Source organism: Triticum urartu, chromosome 1A, assembly GCF_056163025.1.
Source record: "Triticum urartu cultivar PI428250 chromosome 1A, HENAU_Tu73, whole genome shotgun sequence".
In the NCBI taxonomy this organism is placed as follows: Eukaryota; Viridiplantae; Streptophyta; class Magnoliopsida; order Poales; family Poaceae; genus Triticum; species Triticum urartu.
Window position 1 is genome coordinate 562132478 of NC_141873.1, and position 23519 is coordinate 562155996.

Here is a 23519-nt window from a genome sequence, read left to right on the forward strand (position 1 = left end):
AATCAGATAATGGTACAAAAGAGTCAAACCAAACACACAAGTGTTTAATCTAGCAAATTTGATGATCCTTCAAATAATATGTTAGTTCTAAATTCAGTAGTTTTTCACAAGGCTTTTGCATTTTCACAAATTCAAACTTTATTTTATTCAGGCATACATATTCATACAACCTGTACATGGCAGTAAATTCAGAACGTTATACTTCGTAGTACCATATTCTCAAAGCTTAGAGGTCATGGAGAATATGAGCTAAGCACAAACATAAAAAGAAAAATAGCAGAGTAAGAGATCAGAAACATAATGTTTTCTCTCAGATGCAAAAACAACAATGGAAAGCACGGATGATGCAGACGTATCAACATGGCATCAGTTTAGACCACCCGTCTGCTCATAGAGAAATATTTTCAATAAGAGACCATCAAGATCAAACAAAAAAACCTATACGCAACATGGTGTCTATAATGGAATGGCTTGTATCAACCTGAATCTATAATATTAGAGAACAGATCATAATAACAACAGAAGAAACTCAATAGCAAACGGACAGGAGCTCAGCAAGAACATAGCGGTCCATAATGACACCTGGAAGATCATATTGAGTGAATTTTCAAGCAAGTAGATGCCAGTTACGGCCAACAAGAGCAAATATCAATCGTGACCATCCTCCAAGTAATCAAGAGATCTACACCTTATTAATGTAAAGTTCTACATGTAAAATGCAAAAATATATTACGAACAAAACTGTTTGATTCTCCTGAAAAAGAGGTGAGGTTGAAAGGTCGTCAGATAGGAGCAAAAGACTATTTTTCTTCAAGTAATCATTATTTGATCATATTAACTATGCACTTGTGATCACCATTCAACCTTGAAAAACCAATAGCTCTAAAGACAGGAACGAAAATGACAGAAGGCGAAGTATCCAGTGAAAATGGATTTTCAGGGAAATCTGAAAATTCCTACGTGAGCCGTCAAACCTATAATGGACACCACAGATTAAAGGTGGGATCCCTAAGCATGCAGTAACTACCGGCGAAGATCATTGGCCCTTCGCTCTGCTAGAATATCTTAGCGTGGTTACAGCAGATCATGGATTGGTCCATGTGCTTCGGTTCGTGGGACTTGAAAACCCAAACGGAGGTAGTAGTTGCTTATTTGGTTCATGTGTTACATGATTTCTGAATGGGCATTGTGCCAATATTTTATTAAGCTGAAACTGTGCAAAACTTTACAAAGATGTTAATTTATGGGCTTTGTGCCAACATTTTATCAAGCTGAAACTGTGCACGGAATTAGAAGTTGTGTATTCAGATTTTCAGTGGTTTCATCACCACCGAACAATAATCCTCAAACTACAGGGGAGTTCAGATCCAGCACTAACAGATTAGTGTTAAGATTAATTACATATGTAATTAGGGGAAATCTCCCCTTGCCCAACAGTCGTGCGGTTGCCTCCCGCACAGACGCATCTGATCTGGTTGCCTCCCGCACAGACGCATCTGATCTGGAACCGATATCTTGTCCGAACCGTCGTATCCCTCCAGACCATATAAATGGCATCCTCTTTTTTTTTTGAGTAAATATAAATGGCATCCTGTAACCATCGATGAGATCAATCAATCACTTAGATTCAAAACACGTTATCAGCACGCTCGTAACCAACTTTCAAAAAAAAAAAAGCACGCTCGTAACCGAGAGCACCAGGCCTCAAAACTTGCCGCACGACCGCGCATCGTGCCCTCGTCGCCGGCCGCCCGCGCCGTGGCCGTTCCGGGCCGCGTAGGTGCTGCGCCCCGCCCGAGCCAGGCCGTGGCCGGCTCCGCCCGGCCATGCCGCGCGTCGCGCCATCGCCTTCGGCCTCCGCGCTGCAACGCGCCCCCGCGCCCGGCCGCCCGGCTGCGCGCCTTCCTGCCCGTGGCCGCTGCCTGGCCGCGCCGCGCTCCCGCGCTCTGTCGCGCCCTCGCGCGCACCTGTCCCGCCAACGCGGGCTGGAGCACTCTCACGGAGAGGCTTTACGGCCGCACCATGGCCGCCATCGACCGCCGTGCCGGGACTTGAGCACCGGCCAGCCGGACGAGGTCGTCATAATCGACGACGACGACGAGGAGGCCGCGGCGCTGCCGTCTCCAACCCCTGCGGTTGTTGAAGCCGAAGCCAGCGATGTGGTTGTCGACGCGGACACTGTCGGGCCGTCGCGCCTGCCACTCCTGCGCCTTTGCCTTGCACGGGCGCTCGAACTGCGCTGGGACTGACGAACGGCGTCGCGCCCGAGACGCAGCTCCCTGGCGGATCCTCGGATGAGGACGAGCGCGACGGGAACACATCTCGTCGCCGGTGAACGCTGCTCCGGCGGCATGCGTGGAGGTGGTGTCGGCCATGGGCTCTCCGGCTCTCCGCCTTTTTGAGTCCCAGGAAGATTGGGGATTTATTCTCTAGTCTGTCTCCTTATCTGTTCGGCCGTGGACCAGGAAATCAAGGCACTACCGAACGTGGCCATGTGCGCTCTGCTTTACGTGGCCAGGCCATGTACATGCTGCAGGGAATCACCAGCAGCCCGTGTATTTGTTTATTGTCTACTAGTTGCTTGATCGTTTCACTGGTACTAATACTAGTTCACTTATTAGCAACAGTGGTTCTAGCTGTGATCTATTCCTGCTTTAGACTAAATTCTCTAGAATATGTTTTCCGCGATTGAGATTAAGTTTTCTCGCACAACAATATAAATTTGCGATTGAGAATTATTACTTTCTCGCAAAACAATCTCATTGCGATTGAGATCAATTTTCTCTCGCAAATTATTAATTCACCTCGCTAAATTATCTTGCAACTTGATACAAGATCATCTCATTTTAATTTGGGGTCTATACAATTCAAGTTTTTCACTTGAACATCAAGTTTGCAGCCTCATTATTATTCACTACGTCAGTAGTGTTTTTCTGTTGAGTACTGAGATGTATTCCAGATCTTAAGTTGATGTAATACATTTCCACGTTTATCACGTGTTGAGATTAATTACGTCCATTTGCAATAGAGATTTTTAATCTCTTGCAAAGATAAATTCAGTATCTCTGCAGTACTATTTTGACGTTGAGTACGATGTATTTCGGAATATATCTATGATGTATTTATTTCCATGTTAAACCCATGTCGAGATTAATACGTCTATTTGCAATTGAAATTTTCAATTTCTTGCAAATACAGATGCAACAATCAAAGTGATTTCGTCAAATTGATGCTTGGGATCATAAGGTAGTCATATGGATCTACTGCCTACGCAGATTATTGATGACTACTGATAAAGCATACATTTTATCGTTTTCGACATTATGATTGCTTTACAAAGTGCTCTCCCACACATTTTACTAAGTCATGACATAAGGCACTACGAGTGAGTATCTACTGATTTCATCATATTATACTCCCTAGTGCTATGAGATCTACTTCATTTTGAAGATTATCTTCAAGATGTCATACTTGGCAATTTGAGATTCACACTAATGGTTTCAAGATAACTTCTTGAAATACCCATTGATTTTGCTAAGTTCATTACAACATCAACCATGATGGTCCTCAATTTACCGACCATAAATTGATTATCTCTGGTTCACCCATAGCGGTAACATATGCCTATAGAATTTGAGGCATTCGCCCTCAATGGCCACCACTGCCTATCTGGGCCATGGACATCATGATCGCTCTTGTGTCTCGTGGGATAATTTGTGCAATCCAGGAATCACTTCTGGTTAGCATCACACTGCTAACAGAAAAATGTTGTCTTATACATTATAAGGCATTAGATTCAGATCTTAGCATCTGATTATTCTGTATCAGCAATTCCTGGGATACAATGAACTCAAGGGCAAAGGTTTGAATCTCACTTCAACCTTCAACCCGACATCACCAGTGATGACAGGATCCTATGGGCACGGAGAATGTGATGGTTGAATATGCCTCAACCGACATGTTTGGAGACTATGAATAGTCTTTCAATCTCCTAAGTGGTCAATATTATTACTACCCATTTATGATGTTGTAACAACAACATATTGTTGTCATCATATATTGTATAGCATAATATATTATATCAGCACTTTGGTACAAATACATTTGTATGTATTCTATATATCTGACAGTGATTTTCATATTGAGAATCTTCATGTCTGTATATAGATTTCTACGGGAGTCAATCTGATGAAAAATGATGTGCCTTGTGGACATATGAACCACAAACTCTATACTTAGAGAAGTCCAATGTTTCCACTCTCATTGAGAGAAAGGGGATGTTTTAAAATCGCTATACGCGATGAGGTATTTGTTGGCTCAACTCGAGTCATATTTACTATCCCTGTGGGTACTCGAGTAACATCGGGATGCTTTATTGCTTCCCAGGTTTAACACGTACCCTACTAAACTATAGAGGTATCCGTCAAAATAGTTTCCATAGCGAAACTTATGATGACAACAAAGAGAAATAACTTCTCTTTACCATATGCAACGGATATGGCAAGCACATTCTCTATGTATCATCCGGGTTGTACTACACATACTACAAAACCCGTAGCACATGTTGCGTGCGAGATAGCTTTCCAGAGTGTCTTTTGCATGACAAACTTGGCATTCTAGCTTTGGTCATCATTGACATTGGGTTGAAATCGAAACTATGAGCAATTCCAATGGTTTATGATTATTATGATGCTAAATTCTAATAATATTTGGATTTTGTGTGCAATACATGTGACATAGGGAGGCAAATTTTAAGGCTCGCACACCTTAAAGTGTATGCTGAACCACTCAGACTCCTTGAATGCATCAAGTCGAGGTAAGTGGCTCTTCCCAACCATTGAGTAGACTGTTCAGGTATTCCATGATTCTAAAAGACATATCTACATGATCGTCTTAAGTGTGTGCTTTATTCACACGAAACCATTGGCTCATTATCCTGACATCGATTTCAAGCAAATCGAATGGATATCATTGCAAAATTCTCCTTGAGTGCCTTCTCTATGGCCCTCGGATTGAAGTTTAGCAATTTGTCCTGATGTTTAGACTCAAAATGGTTTGGTAGAATCCCATCCAAAGAATTGAGCTCATTACATGATCTTTACTTTGAAATTGCAACTTACCAACTTTATGTTGGAGTCATGCAGTCTTACACGCTCATGACCAAACTGCATAATGTTATTCTCCTCTATCTTTGATACGTGGAAATCTACCAAGTATTTCCCATCTGTAGTAATTCGGTTGCATACCGATATCACCACCCGGCATACATCATTGGCCCCTCAACATATAGTTGGGATCTATGTGAGGAATAATTGTATCTCCGTCAATACTTCAAGCCCCTCCATGGGGAGTTATTCAAGGCCAGTATGCTGATTCAATGAGGAACATTTCCAGGCATTAGGGGAAGATTTCAAGTACCATAAAGAATGCCAAGGAATTAGTGGAATGTTCAACATATTTCTGCCTCAAATCCACGTACTCAAAGATCCGAACCATGCGTTCAGAAGATTTGCAACACAATGCAAATAACCTGCCAGATTTATTTACTGACTATAAAGGTGTCACACAATCCTACTATCCTGCAAAAGTACGCCTGAAAGAGTGGAGGTACCAACAAAATCCACTCCACTCCCCGTTCAAAGCAACAGGGGGGGTGTATGGCAGAAGTACACATCAGGATTCAGCTTCTCGCAAGCAAGGATATCAAAGCTTGTGAATCAGTAAATGCAAGTCAACTTCACGTTGACAGACACCTAATGGGTAGTATACACCCAATGGACGGAAAACCGCCACCAACCCAGGTCATAGTGCACACAATGACCGGGACATCAGAATACCCGACTCAATCGCATTGGGAAATCGCGAGCAGCGCCATGGGTAACGATATTTCCATCAACTATATATTGATATATAGATTCTGGAGAAACATATAACCGGAAGTCTACAAATGTCGACATACATTTCTTAACTAGATTGCAAAAACCTTTCAAGTGATTCAGATTCAAAGACCATGGCCATGGCAAAGTGTGAACAACACTCGGACTGAACTCAAGCAAAGGGTATAATCTAGGTAGAAATGCTCTTGCTCAATAATGGAAAGGTATTCATAAGCAATACCTACACCAATTTTGTTCTAGAAACAGAATTGAGAACAACAAGGTGGTGAAACAGAGAGCAAGTATTGTAGCACAAGGGTTCACGCAGATACCCAACTATTCTCCAGAGATGGAATCTTTTTTTGATAACTTATATCATTGGCAGCACAAAATCATCTATCTTTGCAGTTGATAGATGTAGTGATTACATATCCATGTGGATCACTAGATTCAGACATATATGATTGATTCCCAATGGAATCTCAATTCTGAATCGAAATACAAAATGCAACATGCATTGTGTAAAATCAGTAAGTCACCATACGATTTATTGTTGTCGGTACATATGGTACAACCGACGTAGTGAGTTCCTTATGCACAAGGCTTACTCCTACAATGATGATTATCCATGTGTGTGTGTCTACAATGAAAACACATGTAATCATCTAAATGACGGAGTTTAAAATGAAGGATTTGGGTAAACCAAAACACCGCTCGTTACTACAACTTGACCATCTTCATTCAGACATTATGGTACACCATGTTGTCTATATCCATATTATATTGGAGAAACTCATTATGGACAAATCTTATCCATCCATAACTCTCATGGTAGTTCATTCTCTAGACGTAAGAGAAAGATCTATTTAGACCAAGAGATGATGGAAATGAGATATTGGGACTAAACGTTCCATAATGCCATTGGATCCACCAAACACAATTGGTTGGTACTCAAGAATATCTTTCGATATCTCCAAGTCATCAAACATCTTGTCCTGGTTTTCCAGTTTCACAGAAATGTGAACACCGATATCATTGGATACATTGATCAGATCCCTAATATGGCAGATCGTAGTCAAGCTTAGTGTTCCTACTAGGTGTGATAGCCCTCATGAAGAGTCTTTGAAACAGACCTCATGGCTACATCCACCAACCATTATCTCAACGATATAATGTTTCTTGTGTTATCCGGATGCAAACAGGTTACATAATAAGCAATATCGCTATATTGCATATCTTGCAAGTCAACCATATGACTGATTTGTTCACGAAGTATCTACCAACTTCTACATTCCAGATATATGTTCTTGGAATTGGTGTGTGACGGCTTCGAAATTTGCAAGAATCAAGGAGAGTATCTTCCTGAATTGTTCCTGTTCAATACATCATATTATACTCTTTTTCCCTTCATGACTTTATTATACATGTTCTCATAAAGTTTTTTAATGAGGTAATATCAACACAAGATCATGTGCCCTACTTTCTCTTTTCCCCATAGGTTTTTTTTAGAAAAGTATATGCGGCATATTATTGTCCTCTAAATTGAGTTAAAAGAGACAATAACCATTATATCTTGCATCCTTTTCTTCTTCTTTTCCATTGGGTTTGAAGGAGTTTTAGCAACATATCCTACACTACTCATATTTTTCCCACGGGGTTTTTAGAGGGGACTTAATCAAGATGATGGATTCTTATGACAAGCGGTGATTAGGAGTCCTTTCTTGAGATATCCTTATTTTATGACATCATATTATGCTATCTCTTTGTGAGTTTATGTTCCAAGTTCTCATCAAGTTTTCATGAAGAACTTTTTGGAGAAGAATCTTTTAAGATCATAGCCCTACCTAGAAGATCGTGAGACAATTCTACATGGTCAAGCGTAGATTAGGAGAAGTATTAAGATTAATTACAAATGTAATTAGGGGAAATCTCCCCTTGCCCAACCGTCGTGCAGTTGCCTCCCGCACAGACGCATCTGGTCTGGAACCGATATCTTGTCCGAACCGTCATATCCCTCCAGACCATATAAATGGCATCCTGTAACCATCAATGAGATCAATCAATCACTTAGATTCAAAACACCATCATCGGTTATGCTGCCTGTTCGGACGCTGACGTGGTGCGCGCCCGTGACTCCGTCAGTTGTGGTCACCGTGCCTCAGGTTTCGCCACCGCGAGAAGTCTCAGAGCCGCCGTGGCGTTCCAGGCGGCAGCAGCCCATGGACGTGGGAGAGTTAGGTGGAGTTGGGTAAGGCAATCCTCAAACGATTTTGGCTAATCGTTATGATAATAGCGGGTTATTTGTTAATCACGTTTAAGTGGATTCTCAGGGATTCCACCTTCGATTCTTGGCCTTCATTGAAAAGACATGTTCACTGATACTTCGCCATGACAGAAATACCAAACAAAGATTCACGGAGACAAACGCATCAGATAAAAACTGCATATGAAGAAACAACCAAGATTATTGGCCTCATAGAGAAGATTAGATCGCTCCACATGAAGAAAATTCAGACATATGCTTGTCTATAATTTAGTTTAATCCTTGGCCACTAACAAACCAAAACACTTACACAAGAACACATCAGACAAAATATCAATCGTTACCTTCCTATAACCCGATGCAAAATCCCACAAGAAGAATGGACAAAAGACAAGTTGACAAACAAGCACACAGAATTGCAGCATGCTCCAGACAACAATCCTGCAGTTTCTAGTGAAAGCAAGCATGCCTTATACGCTGGAATGAGGTAGTCTCAGCTACAACAAACCACAATGTCCAGAACTTGAGAATTGCATAGAAGACATTAAGGTAGCACTGATGATCACCCTCCGGCCTCCGCTACGAGTTCACAGGATCTCATGAAAAAAATGGTGATAAGACATGTAGGAAGGTTGGTAAGCGGGTTGCCCATTAACATGGGCAGGCCGACCAGATTTCCTTCCTTGGTAGTTTAACTACAACCAAATCTGGCAAGCAAGACAATGGTACAAAGAACCCAAGCCTTGGTACAATGCAGACCTGATAAGACCATGCTTTAATAAATGAACAAATGGTTATGAAGTGCAACAATGGTGAGCGGTCAGACAATGCTATCTAGGCAAATGCATCTCCATCAGAACACAGCAATGTTTGCTGCTCGGAGCCCAGTGCATATCTTCATCCATACCACACAACCAAGCAATAACTGAGTAAAAAGAAAGGGAAGAGTTGGGATGGAATCTGTAGCACTCAAAAAAATAAATTTGGATCACGCGCTGTCCAAAAAATTAACACATTAAAATATGCAAGACACTTCAACTAGACACTCAAAAGCTGTTCAATTTGGCTTCAGAATTGCAGAAAGACAGCATGGAAGCATAGCAACCGATCAGTCCCGAAAGATGGTATGATTAATAGGTTTTTCATCACTTGCCAAGCATGAACAAATATGCCTCTAAAATTTCAGCATAGATCAAATATGAACTAACGCAAAATATGCTAGTCCTGCACGCAGAGCTCAAAAGATGCAGAAATCTGAAGGCAGAGAATAAGCTTCCAGGCATCATATAGTTTCCTAAATTTTCATCAAAAGAAAAGCTTGCAGATACCAAAGGCATAAAAATAACAATGAGATGCATTCGAAATGAGAGGAAAATGATTGTTGGCGAAAGAGATTATCAAGCTCAACACAACTGCCCACTTTCCTCAAATTAATATAGCAGGAAACACTTTCAGTAACAAATGCACATCAGAAGGCATTTAACCGATACACACTTATCCTGCTAAGGCAACAAGGGAGACAAAAGTGAAACCACTTCGTATGCAAAGCAGATAGATTCAGAAGCACTCATCCCATATGAAGGATAATGAGAGGAAAATGATTGTTGGCAAAAGAGATTATCAAGCTCAACACAACAGCCTATTTTCAGCAAGAAATACACAGCAAAAGGCATTTAACCGATACAGGCTTAGCCGGCAAAGGCAACAAGGGAGAAAAAAGTGAAACAAATTCGTATGCAATGCAGATAGATTCAGAAGCATTCATCCCATATGAAGAACAGAAAAGGCAAGCGTATTCTTATGCTGTCATGAAACATACAACAATGGCGCAAAAATACACACAAGTGTCAGATTAGATGGGAGGAAAGTGATTGTTGAAGAAAGCATATAAAGGCTTAAACAAGCTGTTCACTTTCCCCCAATTGGTATAGGATGGAAAACTATCAGCAGTACATAGAAAGTGTTTAAGCCGATACAGGTTTAAAAGCACTATCAACCCATATACAATTGCAACAAAGACGAACAAACAGTAACAAGCTTAGCCATTGCCACAGAGCATGGAAATTGCAAGACAACTCAGGGTAATCTTAAGTTACTAAGTGCCACAAGGTTTTCATGATGCATTTGGTGGCAATGCTTAAAAAACAGATGTGCATACACAATGGCTAAAACATACACAGCAGATCAACCACATAGAATCAATATTCAACTACCAGCATAGTCATTATCATTAATCCAAAACAGTAGGTGCTAAGCTTATAGCACATCTAAGAACGAAATTTAAGAGTAACAAGTTTTCTCATGGACCAAAATAAGACCACTGTATCAAGACAAGGCAGTTCAACTCTTTAATCCACAAAAACAGATCATAAAACAGAAAAGACACATTATCTAGATAAAGCAAGATGGCCCATTATACCCTTCAAGCAGCAGCCGCATCTGCACTCTTCTCACCATCACCACCCTGAGTAGTTGCTTTATTAGCCTCTGCCTCGGCAGCAGCATCCATCTCCTGTGCAGTAGCATCGACATCATCTGTAGCCGGACGAATCTGCTCCTCCTCTGGAAGTGGCTCTTCAACATAATCGTTCTCAAACGCATCATTAGGAACCTGATAGATCCTCATCTGTGGCTTTGCAGGATCCTTCACAAGCACATACTTGCCCTCTTCAAACTTCATGCATATGTCCACAATCGACTTGACAATTCCCCACATGTTTGCAGTGTTGAGGTTGATCTGGGTAGCAAAATCCCTTGGCTTGTAGCCCATCACAGTGAGTATGGAGTGGTTGAAGTGGTCGCGGGGGTGCACACGTGACACATAACCCAGCTTCATCATGTCAGCGCCAGAAAGTAAAGCCTGGGCAGTCCAGCGAGCGAGCTTGTTGGCATTGTTCTTGAGCTCTGTAGCAAGCACAGCTCCACGCTGGGACTCAAGCTTTTGCTTCCAGTCAACACCAGTAATCTTAGGATCAAACTCATTGAGTGCATTAAGCGTGAGGAACTGGCGAGCACCAGTTGGATCAACACCAGCAGCATGCACTTCACAGCGAGCAATGATGCTAATATCATCGTCCAGCTTCCAGCGGCGATAACGGTAGCAAACAGGCGCCGCCTCCTCATTCTCAGAGGCAAATGGGTTAGGCTCATCAAAGGTAACCTTCTCGCCATCACGTACCAGCACCTGCTGCGAGAAGTTCTGGTTGATGTAGGTGGCCTCGACAGCAAGAGCCGGCGCGGAATTGATGTCATCCTTGTTCTCAGGGAGCTGCTCCTGGGCAGTCTCGTTGACAGTGAGCAGATCGAGCTGGGAGCCCTCGCGCTTGTCGAAGAAGAGCTTGTTGCCGACGCGCTGCACGACAATGTCCCACGAGAGGATGCTGCGGGGCGTGCACATGAGGGCGGCGAGGATGGCGTCGGTGGCGAAGACGGTGGCCTTGTCCTCCTCGGCGAGGCGGCGGATGATGGGGTCGTCGGTGGTGGTGATCTTGAAGAACTGGCGGTTCTTGAAGCGCTCGAGGCGGCGGGCGGTCTTGGGGTTGACGCGGTCGTAGGTGCGGTCGTACGAGTCGACGGCGCCGCAGACGAGGAGGTCCTCGGGCTGGTCGTTGACGGCGAAGGAGAGCTTGGTGAAGTTGGCGAAGGGGATCTGCTCGAGGATGGTCCAGTCGGGCTGGATGTCGACCGAGGGCTTGGCGGTGTTCTGCTGGTTGCCGCGGAAGCCCTGGTGGTGGTGGGAGCGGTGGTTCTGGTAGTGGCGCTCGCGGCGGGCGCGCTCCTTCTCGGCCTCGCGGCGCTTGGCCTCGACCTCCTCGTCGCGGCGCTGGGGGAGCTGGGGGCGCTGGTTGAAGCGCCACTTGGGGCCGAAGCGCGGGTGCTTGGGCGGCGGCTTGGCGTCCACGAGGCTGAAGGACGAGTCCTCGGCGGCGGCGGCGAGCGAGTCGTCGGCCGAGGAGAAGTCGAAGACCGAGTCGCGGGAGGCGGCGGCCGCGTGGTGGCCGTGCGCACCCGGGTGCCCCGGGTTGCGCGTCCAGTCGGCGATGCGGCCCAGCTTGTCGGAGCGGGAGAAGGGCGCGAAGGGGATGGAGGCCGTGGCGACGGCCCCGCCCAGCAGCGGCGCCGCGCCCGGCGCGTCGGGAGGGCCCCAGCCGTCGGGGTTGAAGGGGACGACGCCCACGTCGAAGCCCATGGTCGCGGCGGCGGCGGTGCGGATGGATCCGGTGGCGGCGGCGGTGCGGATGGATCCGGTGGTGGCGGCGGCGGTGCGGATGGATCCGGTGGCGGCGGCGGTGCGGATGGGATGGGTTAGGGTTGGGTGCGACGCGATGGAGGAGGACGGGACGAGGGGGCTTTAGGGTTTGGGTAAGCGAATATTTATTTTCTGATACTTCCAAGGGCCTCTAGCGGGCCTATGGCCCACAGGTCAGCGTGTGCTCCTTGGACTCACGTGTCAGCGTCCGATCCCGGCCCGTTAAATAAGTGGAATATTTCTACACATGAAAAAATATCATCGATCAGATATCTCTCGACTCAATATTCTTCTCTCAGATCTCAGTTTTTTTTAATAATCTATCAGATCTCTGCTTTTTATTAATAAAAAAAGAAACAAATCTCTCAACGTTGGGCTATGTTCTTTTCAAACCAAACAGAAAAAAAAACAGATTTGAGGTAAACGTTCTTCAGTAATCTTGTCATAAGTTCGGACCGTGTTTAGAAATCATGTCATGAACACGTTTGGAATTCGGCGATTTCAAGCTAAACCGCTAGGGTTCCAAGACACCATGCACCAACACACCAAACAGAATTGCACGATTCCTTCATGAAATTCCACAGAATTCAAACGGTAAGCCTTACAGCGGGGGAGTTCAGACAGCAGGCAGCAGCCGGTTCGACATTCAACACAGTACTAGTATAAGTTTCAGGCTCATGCTTTTATTCTGTCCGACCCGGACGACACTCGGTGCGACATCATAATGTTCCCGATCCCATACCGAACTGTTACAGGCATCAACAGCCATGGAATGGCATAGCGCGGTGGATAACGGCATGTCTGCGACACTTCAGTTCAAAATTCAGCGAGCGGTTACAGGGCGCCCACAGTTCTTATTACTAGAGCAACGAGACGGCATGGGCATAGCAAATGGCAGAGTTCCGTTCAAAAAAGGACATGGGAGCTACTCGGTGGATTCCTTGTTCTCGGCTGCCTTGGCCTCCTCGGTGAACTCCTGGTTCAGGGTTGTAGCCTCCGTAGGCGAGTTGGCACCCTCTGCAATGGCAAAGATGGCAAAGCGATGCTTGTGAGGATGGCAAGATAAATGTACTGGATTGCTTGCTTGCTATCTTGTAAATATGAAGTACCGTCGCTGTCAGTAGATGCATGAAGGAATCGTCGTGAACGGGCTTGCTGCTGGGTAGGCTGCAGGAAGATCGAGGAAGATGTAAGCGACCGAATAAATTCAGTGTAGCATGCAAGTTAATTTCATAATTATTACCACATCTGACAGCAAAAGGATATCAGCTCCACAAGCAAAGACTTATTAACAAGAATGAGGTAACAAAACATGTAATTGACACTGAATCCAGTTTAAATACTGGGCCAAAAAACTGGATATGTGATCTATTGGATTGCTAGAAAGACCCCCAAATGCGCAAATGGAACAGCTAGCAGCTGGTGCCAAACGGAGAAAGTATCAACAGTAGTAGTGTAGCACGTCTGATAGCAAAAATCAGCTCCACAAGCAAAGAATTACTACTCCCCCCATTCCTAAATATAAGTCTTTTTAGAGATTCCACTATGGACTACATACGGAGCAAAATGAGTGAATCTACACTCTAAAATATGTCTATATACATCCATATGTAGTTTGTAGTGGAATCTCTAAAAAGACTTATATTTAGGAACGGAGGGAGTAACAGAACTAGGGGGCAGGAACCTTGAACTGAGTTCATTTTAAATACTAGAACAAAAAATGGATATGTATCTATTGGGTTAACATAGAAAGACCAGCAAATACACTAATGAAAGAGCTAGCAGATAATGTCAAACAGATACAGTATCAACAGTGGTATAATACAAGGTAAGCACATTCTTGCAAACAATGAGTGTCAATTTTAGCACCTGTAATTTCGGTCGAAGTGCTTCAAGCGGGCCTTTAGGCTTTTGAGGATGTCCTCCTTGCTGCAGGAAACCAAACGATCAGGTGAGCAAGATCACGTAGGAGTTGCATTGCTTCCTCAAAATCCATTTAGCTTTCGAAAAGAACAGTACAATACCTTTCCCAGAGCCCAATCAGCAGAATCAAAGTAAGCTCGCTCATGGTCCTGATACATTTTAACACGGGTGAAACTAATGGATATGGAGCTAAAATTGATCAAACTTCCCTGACTGCTTTATACATAGATGACATAAAGTGTATATATACATCTAATAGGTAGTAATATATTTAAGGCAATGATACCTTGGATATGAGTGGTGACTTTTTGGGCAGTACTCCTCCATACTTTTTCTTGATTACTGCTTCCTGCAAATACTCAGTAAAGTCGGATTGTGCTTATGGAATATATTTTTGACAGTTTTACAGTAGAAAGTAAATTAGTAAAATCGTACAGATGGAAACATGCAAGCACACAAGGTTAAGCATTACAATCGTTAACAAAAGATGATACCTCCTGCTGTGCTGATGGCATCTCATTTCCTTTATTCTGGTCGGCAGTTTCCACTTTCACATCAGAAACATCTCCTTCAGGCCTCACCTGACCGGTCGTCTCATCAGATGGCTTCTCCGACATATTGTACGAACGGATGCTCAAACAAGCTACAAGGAGATAGATTTCTTATCAGATAATTTATCCCAATGCCATAAAAATTAGCAGCCATAAAGTACAAGGGCATACACAAATTGGGAATAAATATGAAACGTATTCTAGGAAATATATTGACATTTCAACCATAATGTAGCAGTACAAAGAAGATGCTTACATAAATAAGTACTGGGAAGTCAATGTACTAAGACATACACAAAATTTCAACCATAATGTAGCAGTACAAAGAAGATGCTTACATAAATAAGTACTGGGAAGTAAATGTAATAAGACATACACAAAATTTACTTCGGAAAAAATGAAGAGGTAAATAAAATTGTGTAACCCATCCTGGGTATCTCTATTTTGGAGAAGAGAACCAGACGCCAACTAATACTGGTCCAGTTGTTTAACAGGTCTTGTAGAAGCATTTCTAAGTCCTAGCGTCGAACCTAACACCGGTATGCCATCTTGAACCAAGGTTGTTGCTCGGTCAGGTACGGCGAGTGGGGCAAGCAATAACTGCAGAAGTGGCAATGGCAGCATTTTGAACAAGGCTTATTGTCCTTGACAGGACTGCATGAAGGCAGTCAGCCTGAGCCCAACAAATGTAGGAGTACATAAGTATACCCCAGGACTTCAATAGAAGTACTTGAAGCCGACAAGTGAAAAAGTACAGCACCGACCGATTTAACCTCTCTATGCATCGGAAATCAACATTTCAAGAGCGCTAAATGATGCCATGACAAGATCTGCAATCATTTGCGTCTGATATATGACCTGCCACACAACCCAGTGCAGGAAACAGAGATACTGCATACACGAATGATCTCCCTCTCTCCGGCCAACATATGAGCTACTCCGTCGGACAAGCTCTACAAGCATATACGTGACGAATCAATCAAGCTCTGGGCCGAAACTCTACTGAAATACCGCCGGTCAAGGGAATTTATGGTGCCCCAAAATTCCGCCCGTTCCCGACGAGGCGCTGGAAGAAGGCGAGGCACGCAGCTAGAGCTACCGCCGCTCGTCTGAGGCCTAGCGGGGGCGGATCTAGGCGGCGCGCCCGAGATTCGTGGGCGGCGGCGAGGGTCTGGCGAATCGCTGGAGCTCGTACCTCGGGATCGGACGGGGTCGCGGCGATGCGGGAGGCGGAGGAGGCGACGGATACGCGTGGGAGGCGGGGGGAGGGAGGGGTCTGGAGCGAGGCCGCCGGCGGCACGGCGGTGGCGGGGCGGCGATGGTAGGTCGCCAGGGGAGGGGAGGGCGACGAGGAGGAATCGGCGAAGAAATGCAAGGGACGGTGGAGCGGAGGGGAGGCGAGCCGCGGTCTATGAGTGGTAACTGAATCTGATTCCACTTTTTTTTTTCCTTGTGCCACGGGTGGAATGAAAAAAGAGGAAAATGTGAAAGGGGGCATTCTGCAAAAAAAAATACTGCTCCCTTCGAACTAAAACCACGACGAGTAATTTGCAACGGAGGAAGTACTTCAAAAGAACTCTTTCAGGGAACTTTCTTTTTTTTCTTTTCTGAATTTGGTCGCTTTTTGGGCCCGATGAAGCACAAAACGACGGTCATTTTTGACTGGGTCGATTCAAAAGACGTCACCGCATATTTGAGGAACACGTGGGTAGATTCTCTTTTTCCGGGATTTGGAAATTTCAAATTTAAGATGATGAATTTTATCGAGCTCCGTCATCTCTTTGTTTTGGTACCTTTTCGTCGAACTACGACTCATACCATAGAACATAAAATATGCTGAATTCAAGATTTCGCCGATATGATGAGGAACTGGATTTTCAAGTAGCGTCCACCATCAATCATCACCCACGGTCTATGATGCTTTACCAGAGTCTGAATAGCTCCCCACAACAACAACAAAAATTGAATAACTCTATCTTCCACTAACAATATATTTATTTATATTACACTCTCCTTTTTGGTTTGTAAAGGCATATGCATTTTAATTACTCTCTCCTTTTTGTTTTGCAAACGCATATGCATTTTTAACTCAGGTCAAACACTTTAAAGTCTGACCAAAATTATAGGAAAAATGACAGCATCAACAACACAGAATCAATATCATCAAATACATCAAGAAATGCATTCTCATAGGATATACATGTGGTATATTTATAAATGTTAAATATTTTTCCCATAAACTTGGTCAAACAATGAAACCTTTGAAAATTTTGGCTTAGGAGAAAATCGTATGCCAAATAGGGAGTACATTCTTATGTCAAGGGGCTCGTCAATTCCAAATATTCTTTTCCTGCTCTTTTTTGTCACTCCTTTGAGTTTGATTGTGCCCCGAGTCGACAAAAATTGTCTGTCAAAATATAAGAGATGGCTGTGAAATTGTTATGGACCAGACAAAATCTAAAATCAAAGCCCATCCCTATCTGCACGACTCCATCACGTGCGAACAATCTGCTGAAGTGCTGAGATCTGTTGATACCAAAGTTCTGGTGCAAAGAGCCAAAGACAAACATGAGGATCAACAAAGGGGATCAGGGATAACTGAACACTAACACACAACCACTGTGCAAAGCATACCGTACATGAAGATACATATATCAGTAGATTGCACTCTGGGGTAGCTCCTCCTCTTCCCCTCGACAGTCAGGCCTACAACAAGGGGTGAACTCTTTGCAACTCAGAACAGCAGGATCACGTTGGTAACTGTGATGCAGATGACGGCGAGGGTCGCGACTATCGATCCCGGACGGAAGGCTCTATCCAACCCTCTGTTCCTGGTGAAGTACTGAAAGGCGAGATACACGGCTACCGTCAAAGATAGTATCCTGCCAGCTTGAGTTCCCCTGTGCACGGGAGGTAGGAATCGGAGCGAATGAGCAAAAACCAATACCCTAAATGATACAGTAGCAGCAGCACAGTATAGCCAAAATAGGGAGAATGTTTCATACCTCAGACTCATCACCTGGTAAGGAGCAATGATGATAAGCCACATTGTTGAGAGTGGAAGCTCCAGCTCACCTGCCATAGGCATAAAGCATGCGCCGTAAGTAACATACCCCAGTTTGTATGTTTTACCGATTATCCAATCAATGTTAGCCTGATGTTTGAACCCTCCTTGTCACTCTACCTGGAGTGGGTAAGAACAAGCGCACCAAAATCGCAAGAAAAGCTGTCCACAGCCCATATTCTCTCCTAACATTAGGAATTGATACCATAGTATAAGCAGGCCAAAAGAGAGTATTCTTATGTCAAACAAACGGGAAATGTATCAGATAGCTCTTTCCACCAAATAGCAGTGTCTTACTTGATCCATGGGATTACACTGCTAGGTGCTTGCTGTGCAAACCATGGCATGAGCCAAGATTTGTGTATGCCTGTCTCTTTAGCAACCAATAGCACGCTGCAAAAAGCAAGAGTAACAAATAAACTGCTGCGCTCCGTTGATACCAAAGTTTTGATGCCAAGATGAGCAAGAGGATCGACAAAGGAGGAGAGAAACTGGCCATTAGGAATAACTGAACACTAACACTGTATCACACAAGACACAACTACTGCGCAAACAATACCGCACATGGAGATATATACCATCAGTCATGTCACAACTCAGAGGTCATTCTTATTATGATAAAACAAGCTACAAAGTCTGACAGGATGATGCGCTACAAGGTTTCTTTTTTATTTATATCTGCACTCTGAAGAGGCTCTTGGCAACTCAGAACAGCAGGATCACATTGATAACTGCGATACAGATGATTGCCATGGTTGCAACTATCGATCCCTGATCGAAGGCTTTTCCTATTCCTCCGGTCCTGGTGAAGTGCTGAAAGGCGAGGTACGCGGCTAGTGCCAACGACACTATCGCGCCACCTTGAGTTCCCCTGTAGATAGGAAGTAGGACCGGAGAGAATGAGGAAAAAGTAGCAACCAGGACATAAACTGAAAAGCTAAGAACCTAACATATGCAGCAGTAGGCAAACAGTACGGCTAATGTCTTTCCAAATGGCAAGAATGTTTCATACCTCACATTCATCACCTGGTAAGGAGCAACGCTGACAGCCAGCATTGTTGACAGTGGAAGCTCTAGCTCACCTGCAATAGACAGACGCACATGCATAAGTAACATATATCTGTTCCATGTCTCATCAAATATCATACTCGATTTTAATCAGGACGTATGGATCTTCCTTGTTAGTCACTCTACCTGGAAAGGGTAAGAACAAACGCACCACAAGCGCAAGAAAAGCAGTCCACAGCCCATATTCACTCCTAAAATTAGGAATAGACACCACAGGATAAGTAGGCCAAAAGTAAGTGTTCTTGCCTCAAAAAGAATAAACATCCAGTAGCTATAGCAAGGAAAGGGGAAAAGGTATCATCAGATAATTCTTTGGGCCAAATGGCAGAATCTTACTTGATCCATGAGATTACGGCGGTAGGTGCTTGCAGAACAAACAATGGCACGAGGAAAGATTTGTGTATGCCAGTGCCTTTAGCAAGCAATAGCACTCTGCAAGAGGCAAAAGAGTAATAAATAAATGCTCAAATAATAATCGTTAAGGGGGTGGAAGGTTACACTGTGTACTTCTTCAGAATAATCCAATCATTTTATGGCAAAACCAAATATGCTGCAGAATAAAAATTCTACAAGGTGAATAGTAGGAGCCGAGTTTTCGAAGAATGTATCACTTTCAGTCATACAAGATTGCCCGTCCTCAAGAAAACAATTACAATTTGGAGTCATGGCCAGAACAGCCCCAGTAACTCATCCAAGTTCTGAAGCAAGATTACCACCTCGGCGTTGACAGTTACCGTCGCAACATGAATACGCGCTAGTACTTGCGATACATCGGAAGCATAAAGTAGATATACTACAGTTCTGCGGCAAGCTCAGCAAGTCACCAACCGGACCGAAACCCCTGTAAGTCATGTTGAACAGACTGATGGTGTTACCGTGACTGGAATTGATACCTTGGGTCAATTTCTGCATTCGAGTAATACGGCATTCAAACTTTTAATACGAAAAACTATGCATTCCCCTGTGATACAAAGTGCAAGCAGACTGGAAATCTGGCATCCTTCGTCGTCACACCGTATGGTGCTGCAAGTAAACTATGTGTCTAGTTTATTAAACACACGGTGTTATGTTCAGGTGTAAACAGACTGAAAATCTGGCATCATTAGTTCTTGTAAAGTGTGTTAATGTTGCTCCTGTCTCCTAGAGCTGTGAAATCACACGATGCGTTTTGATCACGAAACCAACTCTGTGCAACAGTTGTTGTAATGTCCCGTGGGCTCTGAACGAGTAACCATCAACAGATTGCGGAATCCGTGTGACAGGGATCGCGCATCTCACAATCCGGCAGCAGTTACCACCCACCCACCAGCATCAGCAGAAAACCAACACCCGCGCGTGTAACTCGCCGCCTCGCGGGCAAAAGCACGAACAGATTCGGAGCACGGAAAGGCTCATGCGTTTCTGCACGAGCAAATCGCGCCGGAGAAAGGTACTTTATGGCTGGGTAGCGACGAGGAGATGGGGACGAGGCACTCACGCGGCGGCCGCGACGGAGACCCACTGCGTCGTGGGCGGGCTGAGGTAGGCCGACGCGTTGCACACGATGGCGCTCCCCCGGCTCCGGCACGGCCGCGCCGCGCCCGCTCCCAGGGGCTGCGGCTTCATCGGCAGCGAGACGCATCCCCTGCATAAACACACAGAGAGAGAGAGAGAGATCAGCCGCCGGCGCGGTGGGTAAGCGAATCACACGGACGGAAGGGGAGCGGGTGGGCGCGAAGCCCTCACCTGAGCGCGGCCGTCCGCGCGGCGGGGGCGGGGGAGCAGGCCGCATTCCCGGCGGGCCGGGCCGTCCGCGGCGGCACGGGGCAGGGCGCCGCGGTGGGGATGGCGAGGCGCAGCGAGATGGACATGGTGTCGGGCCCCGAGCGGGCGGGGCGGGTTCGTCGGAGGTGGAAGCCTCGCCGGTGGATGATGGTGTCCGTCTCTGGAAGTCTGTCGAACCGTAGCACTGTGTACTGGAGTGATGAGGGGTGGGCGAGCGGAGGGAGCGCGTGCGTGAGGGGGCACATCAATCAGATCAGATGAGCTCGCGGTGTGGGCGGGCGGCCACGTGGCGGGGCCTCGGTGGACGCGGGCCTCACGCTGGCTTGGCGGGCGTGGGGGCGGGTGCCGACTTGCCGTGCGGCGACCGCGTCCACGGCTTGGGCCTCGGCTCCTGCGCTGCATGCCTGCCGGTGAACGCACCGCCAGGGGAGGTGGTCGGCAGCGGCACGGACGGACGCAGACGGGCCGGGGGCGGGGGGCAGATTTCGTTTCGCGGTGACGGTCACAGGACAGGACGAGGGGACGCGTCCACGATAAGTGCTAGTAGTAGTAATCCTGTAGTAAGTAGATGTGTACTTTTTTTTTAGAACGAAGACTTGAGATAAGCCCGACTTTGAATTAATAAAGTCATCAACCGGCCAGGATTACACAAGGCCATCAAGTAAGAGCGACCGAAAGATACAAAGAAGCTGACTGAGCAAATTACAACGCAACGCACACTACTGCACACAAAGGAAGAGACATGAAAGATCTGCGAGTGATGTCGAAGCCTGCTGCACATCGACACCAAGAGCATGAAAGCAGAGTAACCTCCGGGATCAGCCCAAGGCCTGCAAGCACTGCGAGCAGCCGGATCATGGGATTGGGACCCCGCAACCTGTCTTCCAACGCCGAAGAAGCCCACATTCTTCTCGCCTAGGCTCGAAGGCGCCGCACCGTCGGGTCGTTGGGCGCTCACCCGAGAGCACGGACATGTGCCGGTCGTAACCCAGAACAGGCATAGCTCACGGTTCTCACCACGCCGTAGCCTCACACCACTAGCTGCACTGCCACCCGCCCGGGCATCGAGAACAGAAGGAAAACCGTTGGGGGGATTGTCGAAGAAACCAGCTGCGAAGACCCAAGGGCGAAGCTTGGAGAAGCCTCTGCTTGGACTCGCAGCCGGCGGGCGCTCTCCTACCTCAGCGCCACTCATCCGGAGAACCAGACGACCCAAGGCGGCGCCTCCAAGGAGGGAACGACGCGCAGGGCACCGCCGCCGCCCAACCCGAGACGAGTTTTGGGTTTTCACCCGGGATCTGGGACGGGGATGGATAGGAGAGTCCTCAGCGGTGCCTTGAAGGAGAAAGGCGATGTGCGCACGCGCCATCACCGCCGTGGTTGGAGAGCCTACCAAGGGTTTCCCCCGGACTCAGACTGTGCCACCAGCACACTGCCGACACCGAGACTGGCAGCCAAAGCTGCAGAGCGGACAACCGAAGGGGAGGAGTGAGCAGAGGAGGAGAAAACAGCCCGACCTTCAGATCTAGATCGGAAGAAATCCGCGCCACGACCACCCCCCACCGGCTCCGCGCCGCCCGAGCAACTGAGGAGGCCAGCCGCCACATCCCGCGCATGCCGCCTGTCGCAGAGGCCGCGCCACCTCGCCAACCGGGGCCGCCGCCCCGGAGTCCGTGGTCCTTCGCGAGGGGAACGAAGTGACGAGGGACCTCGCCGCCACCTTCATCGGGGCCGCCGCGGCTTGCCGGGCGTCCTTAAGTGGTGGCTAGGGGAGGGGATGCTGGAGGGGGTGGCGGCACAGGGGGGAAACCCTAGTCGCCCTCGGGTCGCCCGCGGGGGACGACACGCGAGCCGCGGGGGGGGGGGGGGGGGGGGGAGGAGTTCAGTAGATGTGTACTTTGTTCCACGGCACCTTGGGAAAAGGACAATGTGGCGATGTTACGCGACGAAATCGTCACTTGGAGGGAGGCATGTACCTCATCCACATGAAGATGCTCGTGTAGTCGGTCGTATGCACGCCAAGGCACGTTACGATCACGACTGATCATCTCTCCACCTAACAAAAGGACTTGGCCGCAGGCAGTCATATCATACAAGCATCCATCCATGGATCCTTAAAAAAAAGTATTCATGGAGCCTGAAATTTCAAACGGTTCAAAGATCACATTTTGAAGTTTCAAAAAGAAATACACGTGCACATGGGGATGTTGTCTAATAATGTGCAAGTGTTCATGTAAAAAAAAACGGTTGTTAAGGCATCTCTAGTCGATCCCTCAAAGCCGGTCGCCGTGTATATTTACTCGTCGGTGCCTTGATCTCAGGATAAAATTTTCCCTTCCCGCACCACCTCTCTCCTTGGCTCGCACCACATTGACGCCGGCGCTGCCCAAATCCACCCTGCACCTCCGTCGGCACTACCTCCAACGCCACAACCCAAGGATCAATTAGTGCCCCCTCAAAATAGCAGGATCCAACCATCAAAGGTCGCTGCAGTTAATTCGAGCGCGGATCTGCATCATGGTGCGCAACCGACCCGAGTACGCAGTGACGCCCCCTCTCCTCCACCAACCTACCACTGCCGCCATCGAAAAGGAAGTACTACGACGTGCATCACCGGCCATGGGGAGCGTGGGTGTGAGAAATCAAGGATCGGGACACCAACCATCACTACCGGATTAGCTCCTTTCAGACGGCTGAGCTAGCGACGAGGTACGACATGAAGGTAGTGAGAGGTGCGGGGGAATCAGGTGGTGAAGGTACA

The 23519-nt window shown here is 46.4% G+C and overlaps 3 protein-coding genes and 5 non-coding genes across 10 annotated transcripts; all 8 read right to left on the reverse strand.

Annotated features, from left to right (window-relative positions):
* Positions 1–774: 774 nt before the first annotated feature.
* On the reverse strand, positions 775–868 carry LOC125533290 (small nucleolar RNA snR60/Z15/Z230/Z193/J17). The gene has a single exon (XR_007294213.1). It is a non-coding gene; the product is annotated as a small nucleolar RNA snR60/Z15/Z230/Z193/J17 (small nucleolar RNA).
* Positions 869–8956: 8088 nt separating this feature from the next.
* Positions 8957–9044, reverse strand: LOC125533402 (small nucleolar RNA snoR118). The gene has a single exon (XR_007294279.2). It is a non-coding gene; the product is annotated as a small nucleolar RNA snoR118 (small nucleolar RNA).
* A 158-nt stretch (positions 9045–9202) lies between these two features.
* LOC125533264 (small nucleolar RNA SNORD96 family) lies at positions 9203–9294 on the reverse strand. Its single transcript, XR_007294195.2, has one exon. It is a non-coding gene; the product is annotated as a small nucleolar RNA SNORD96 family (small nucleolar RNA).
* Positions 9295–9500: 206 nt separating this feature from the next.
* On the reverse strand, positions 9501–9645 carry LOC125533403 (small nucleolar RNA snoR135). The gene has a single exon (XR_007294280.1). It is a non-coding gene; the product is annotated as a small nucleolar RNA snoR135 (small nucleolar RNA).
* A 348-nt stretch (positions 9646–9993) lies between these two features.
* On the reverse strand, positions 9994–10141 carry LOC125533404 (small nucleolar RNA snoR135). The gene has a single exon (XR_007294281.1). It is a non-coding gene; the product is annotated as a small nucleolar RNA snoR135 (small nucleolar RNA).
* Positions 10142–10323: 182 nt separating this feature from the next.
* LOC125529312 (eukaryotic translation initiation factor 3 subunit D) lies at positions 10324–12499 on the reverse strand. Its single transcript, XM_048693730.2, has one exon. The coding sequence runs from the start codon at positions 12326–12328 to the stop codon at positions 10562–10564; it is 1767 nt and encodes a 588-aa protein (XP_048549687.1). The 5' UTR covers positions 12329–12499; the 3' UTR covers positions 10324–10561.
* A 547-nt stretch (positions 12500–13046) lies between these two features.
* LOC125529339 (uncharacterized) lies at positions 13047–16290 on the reverse strand. Its single transcript, XM_048693755.1, has 7 exons — positions 16058–16290; positions 14806–14954; positions 14598–14660; positions 14413–14460; positions 14258–14317; positions 13498–13555; positions 13047–13405 (listed from the first exon to the last, which is right to left on the reverse strand). Exons 2-7 carry the CDS (start codon positions 14926–14928, stop codon positions 13314–13316), a joined length of 444 nt encoding a protein of 147 aa, XP_048549712.1. The 5' UTR covers positions 14929–14954; positions 16058–16290; the 3' UTR covers positions 13047–13313.
* Positions 16291–17004: 714 nt separating this feature from the next.
* LOC125529324 (cold-regulated 413 inner membrane protein 1, chloroplastic) lies at positions 17005–21018 on the reverse strand. Of its 3 annotated transcripts, none has more exons than XM_048693748.2 (10): positions 20720–21018; positions 20472–20618; positions 19331–19426; positions 19121–19185; positions 18939–19008; positions 18224–18319; positions 18047–18111; positions 17868–17937; positions 17502–17762; positions 17005–17405 (listed from the first exon to the last, which is right to left on the reverse strand). In XM_048693748.2, exons 1-9 carry the CDS (start codon positions 21001–21003, stop codon positions 17597–17599), a joined length of 1059 nt encoding a protein of 352 aa, XP_048549705.1. In that variant the 5' UTR covers positions 21004–21018; the 3' UTR covers positions 17005–17405; positions 17502–17596. The 3 variants fall into 3 exon arrangements, with proteins under 3 accessions (XP_048549705.1, XP_048549697.1, XP_087387711.1); XM_048693740.2 differs by having other exon boundaries at positions 17497–17762; XM_087531585.1 differs by lacking the exons at positions 17005–17405; positions 17502–17762; positions 17868–17937; positions 18047–18111; positions 18224–18319 and adding an exon at positions 18514–18797.
* Positions 21019–23519: the final 2501 nt, after the last annotated feature.

Coding starts and splice junctions, on each gene's coding strand:
- LOC125529339 (XM_048693755.1), bottom strand. CDS start 14,928: ATGTCGGAGAAGCCATCTGATGAGACGACCGGTCAGGTGAGGCCTGAA. Junction 14,661..14,805: donor TGCCATCAGCACAGCAGGAG/GTATCATCTTTT, acceptor GAGTATTTGCAG/GAAGCAGTAATCAAGAAAAA. Junction 14,318..14,412: donor CTGATTGGGCTCTGGGAAAG/GTATTGTACTGT, acceptor GGTTTCCTGCAG/CAAGGAGGACATCCTCAAAA.
- LOC125529312 (XM_048693730.2), bottom strand. CDS start 12,328: ATGGGCTTCGACGTGGGCGTCGTCCCCTTCAACCCCGACGGCTGGGGC.
- LOC125529324 (XM_048693748.2), bottom strand. CDS start 21,003: ATGTGCCCCCTCACGCACGCGCTCCCTCCGCTCGCCCACCCCTCATCA. Junction 19,427..20,471: donor GTCTCCGTCGCGGCCGCCGC/GTGAGTGCCTCG, acceptor TGCCTCTTGCAG/AGTGCTATTGCTTGCTAAAG. Junction 19,186..19,330: donor GCCGTAATCTCATGGATCAA/GTAAGATTCTGC, acceptor TCCTAATTTTAG/GAGTGAATATGGGCTGTGGA.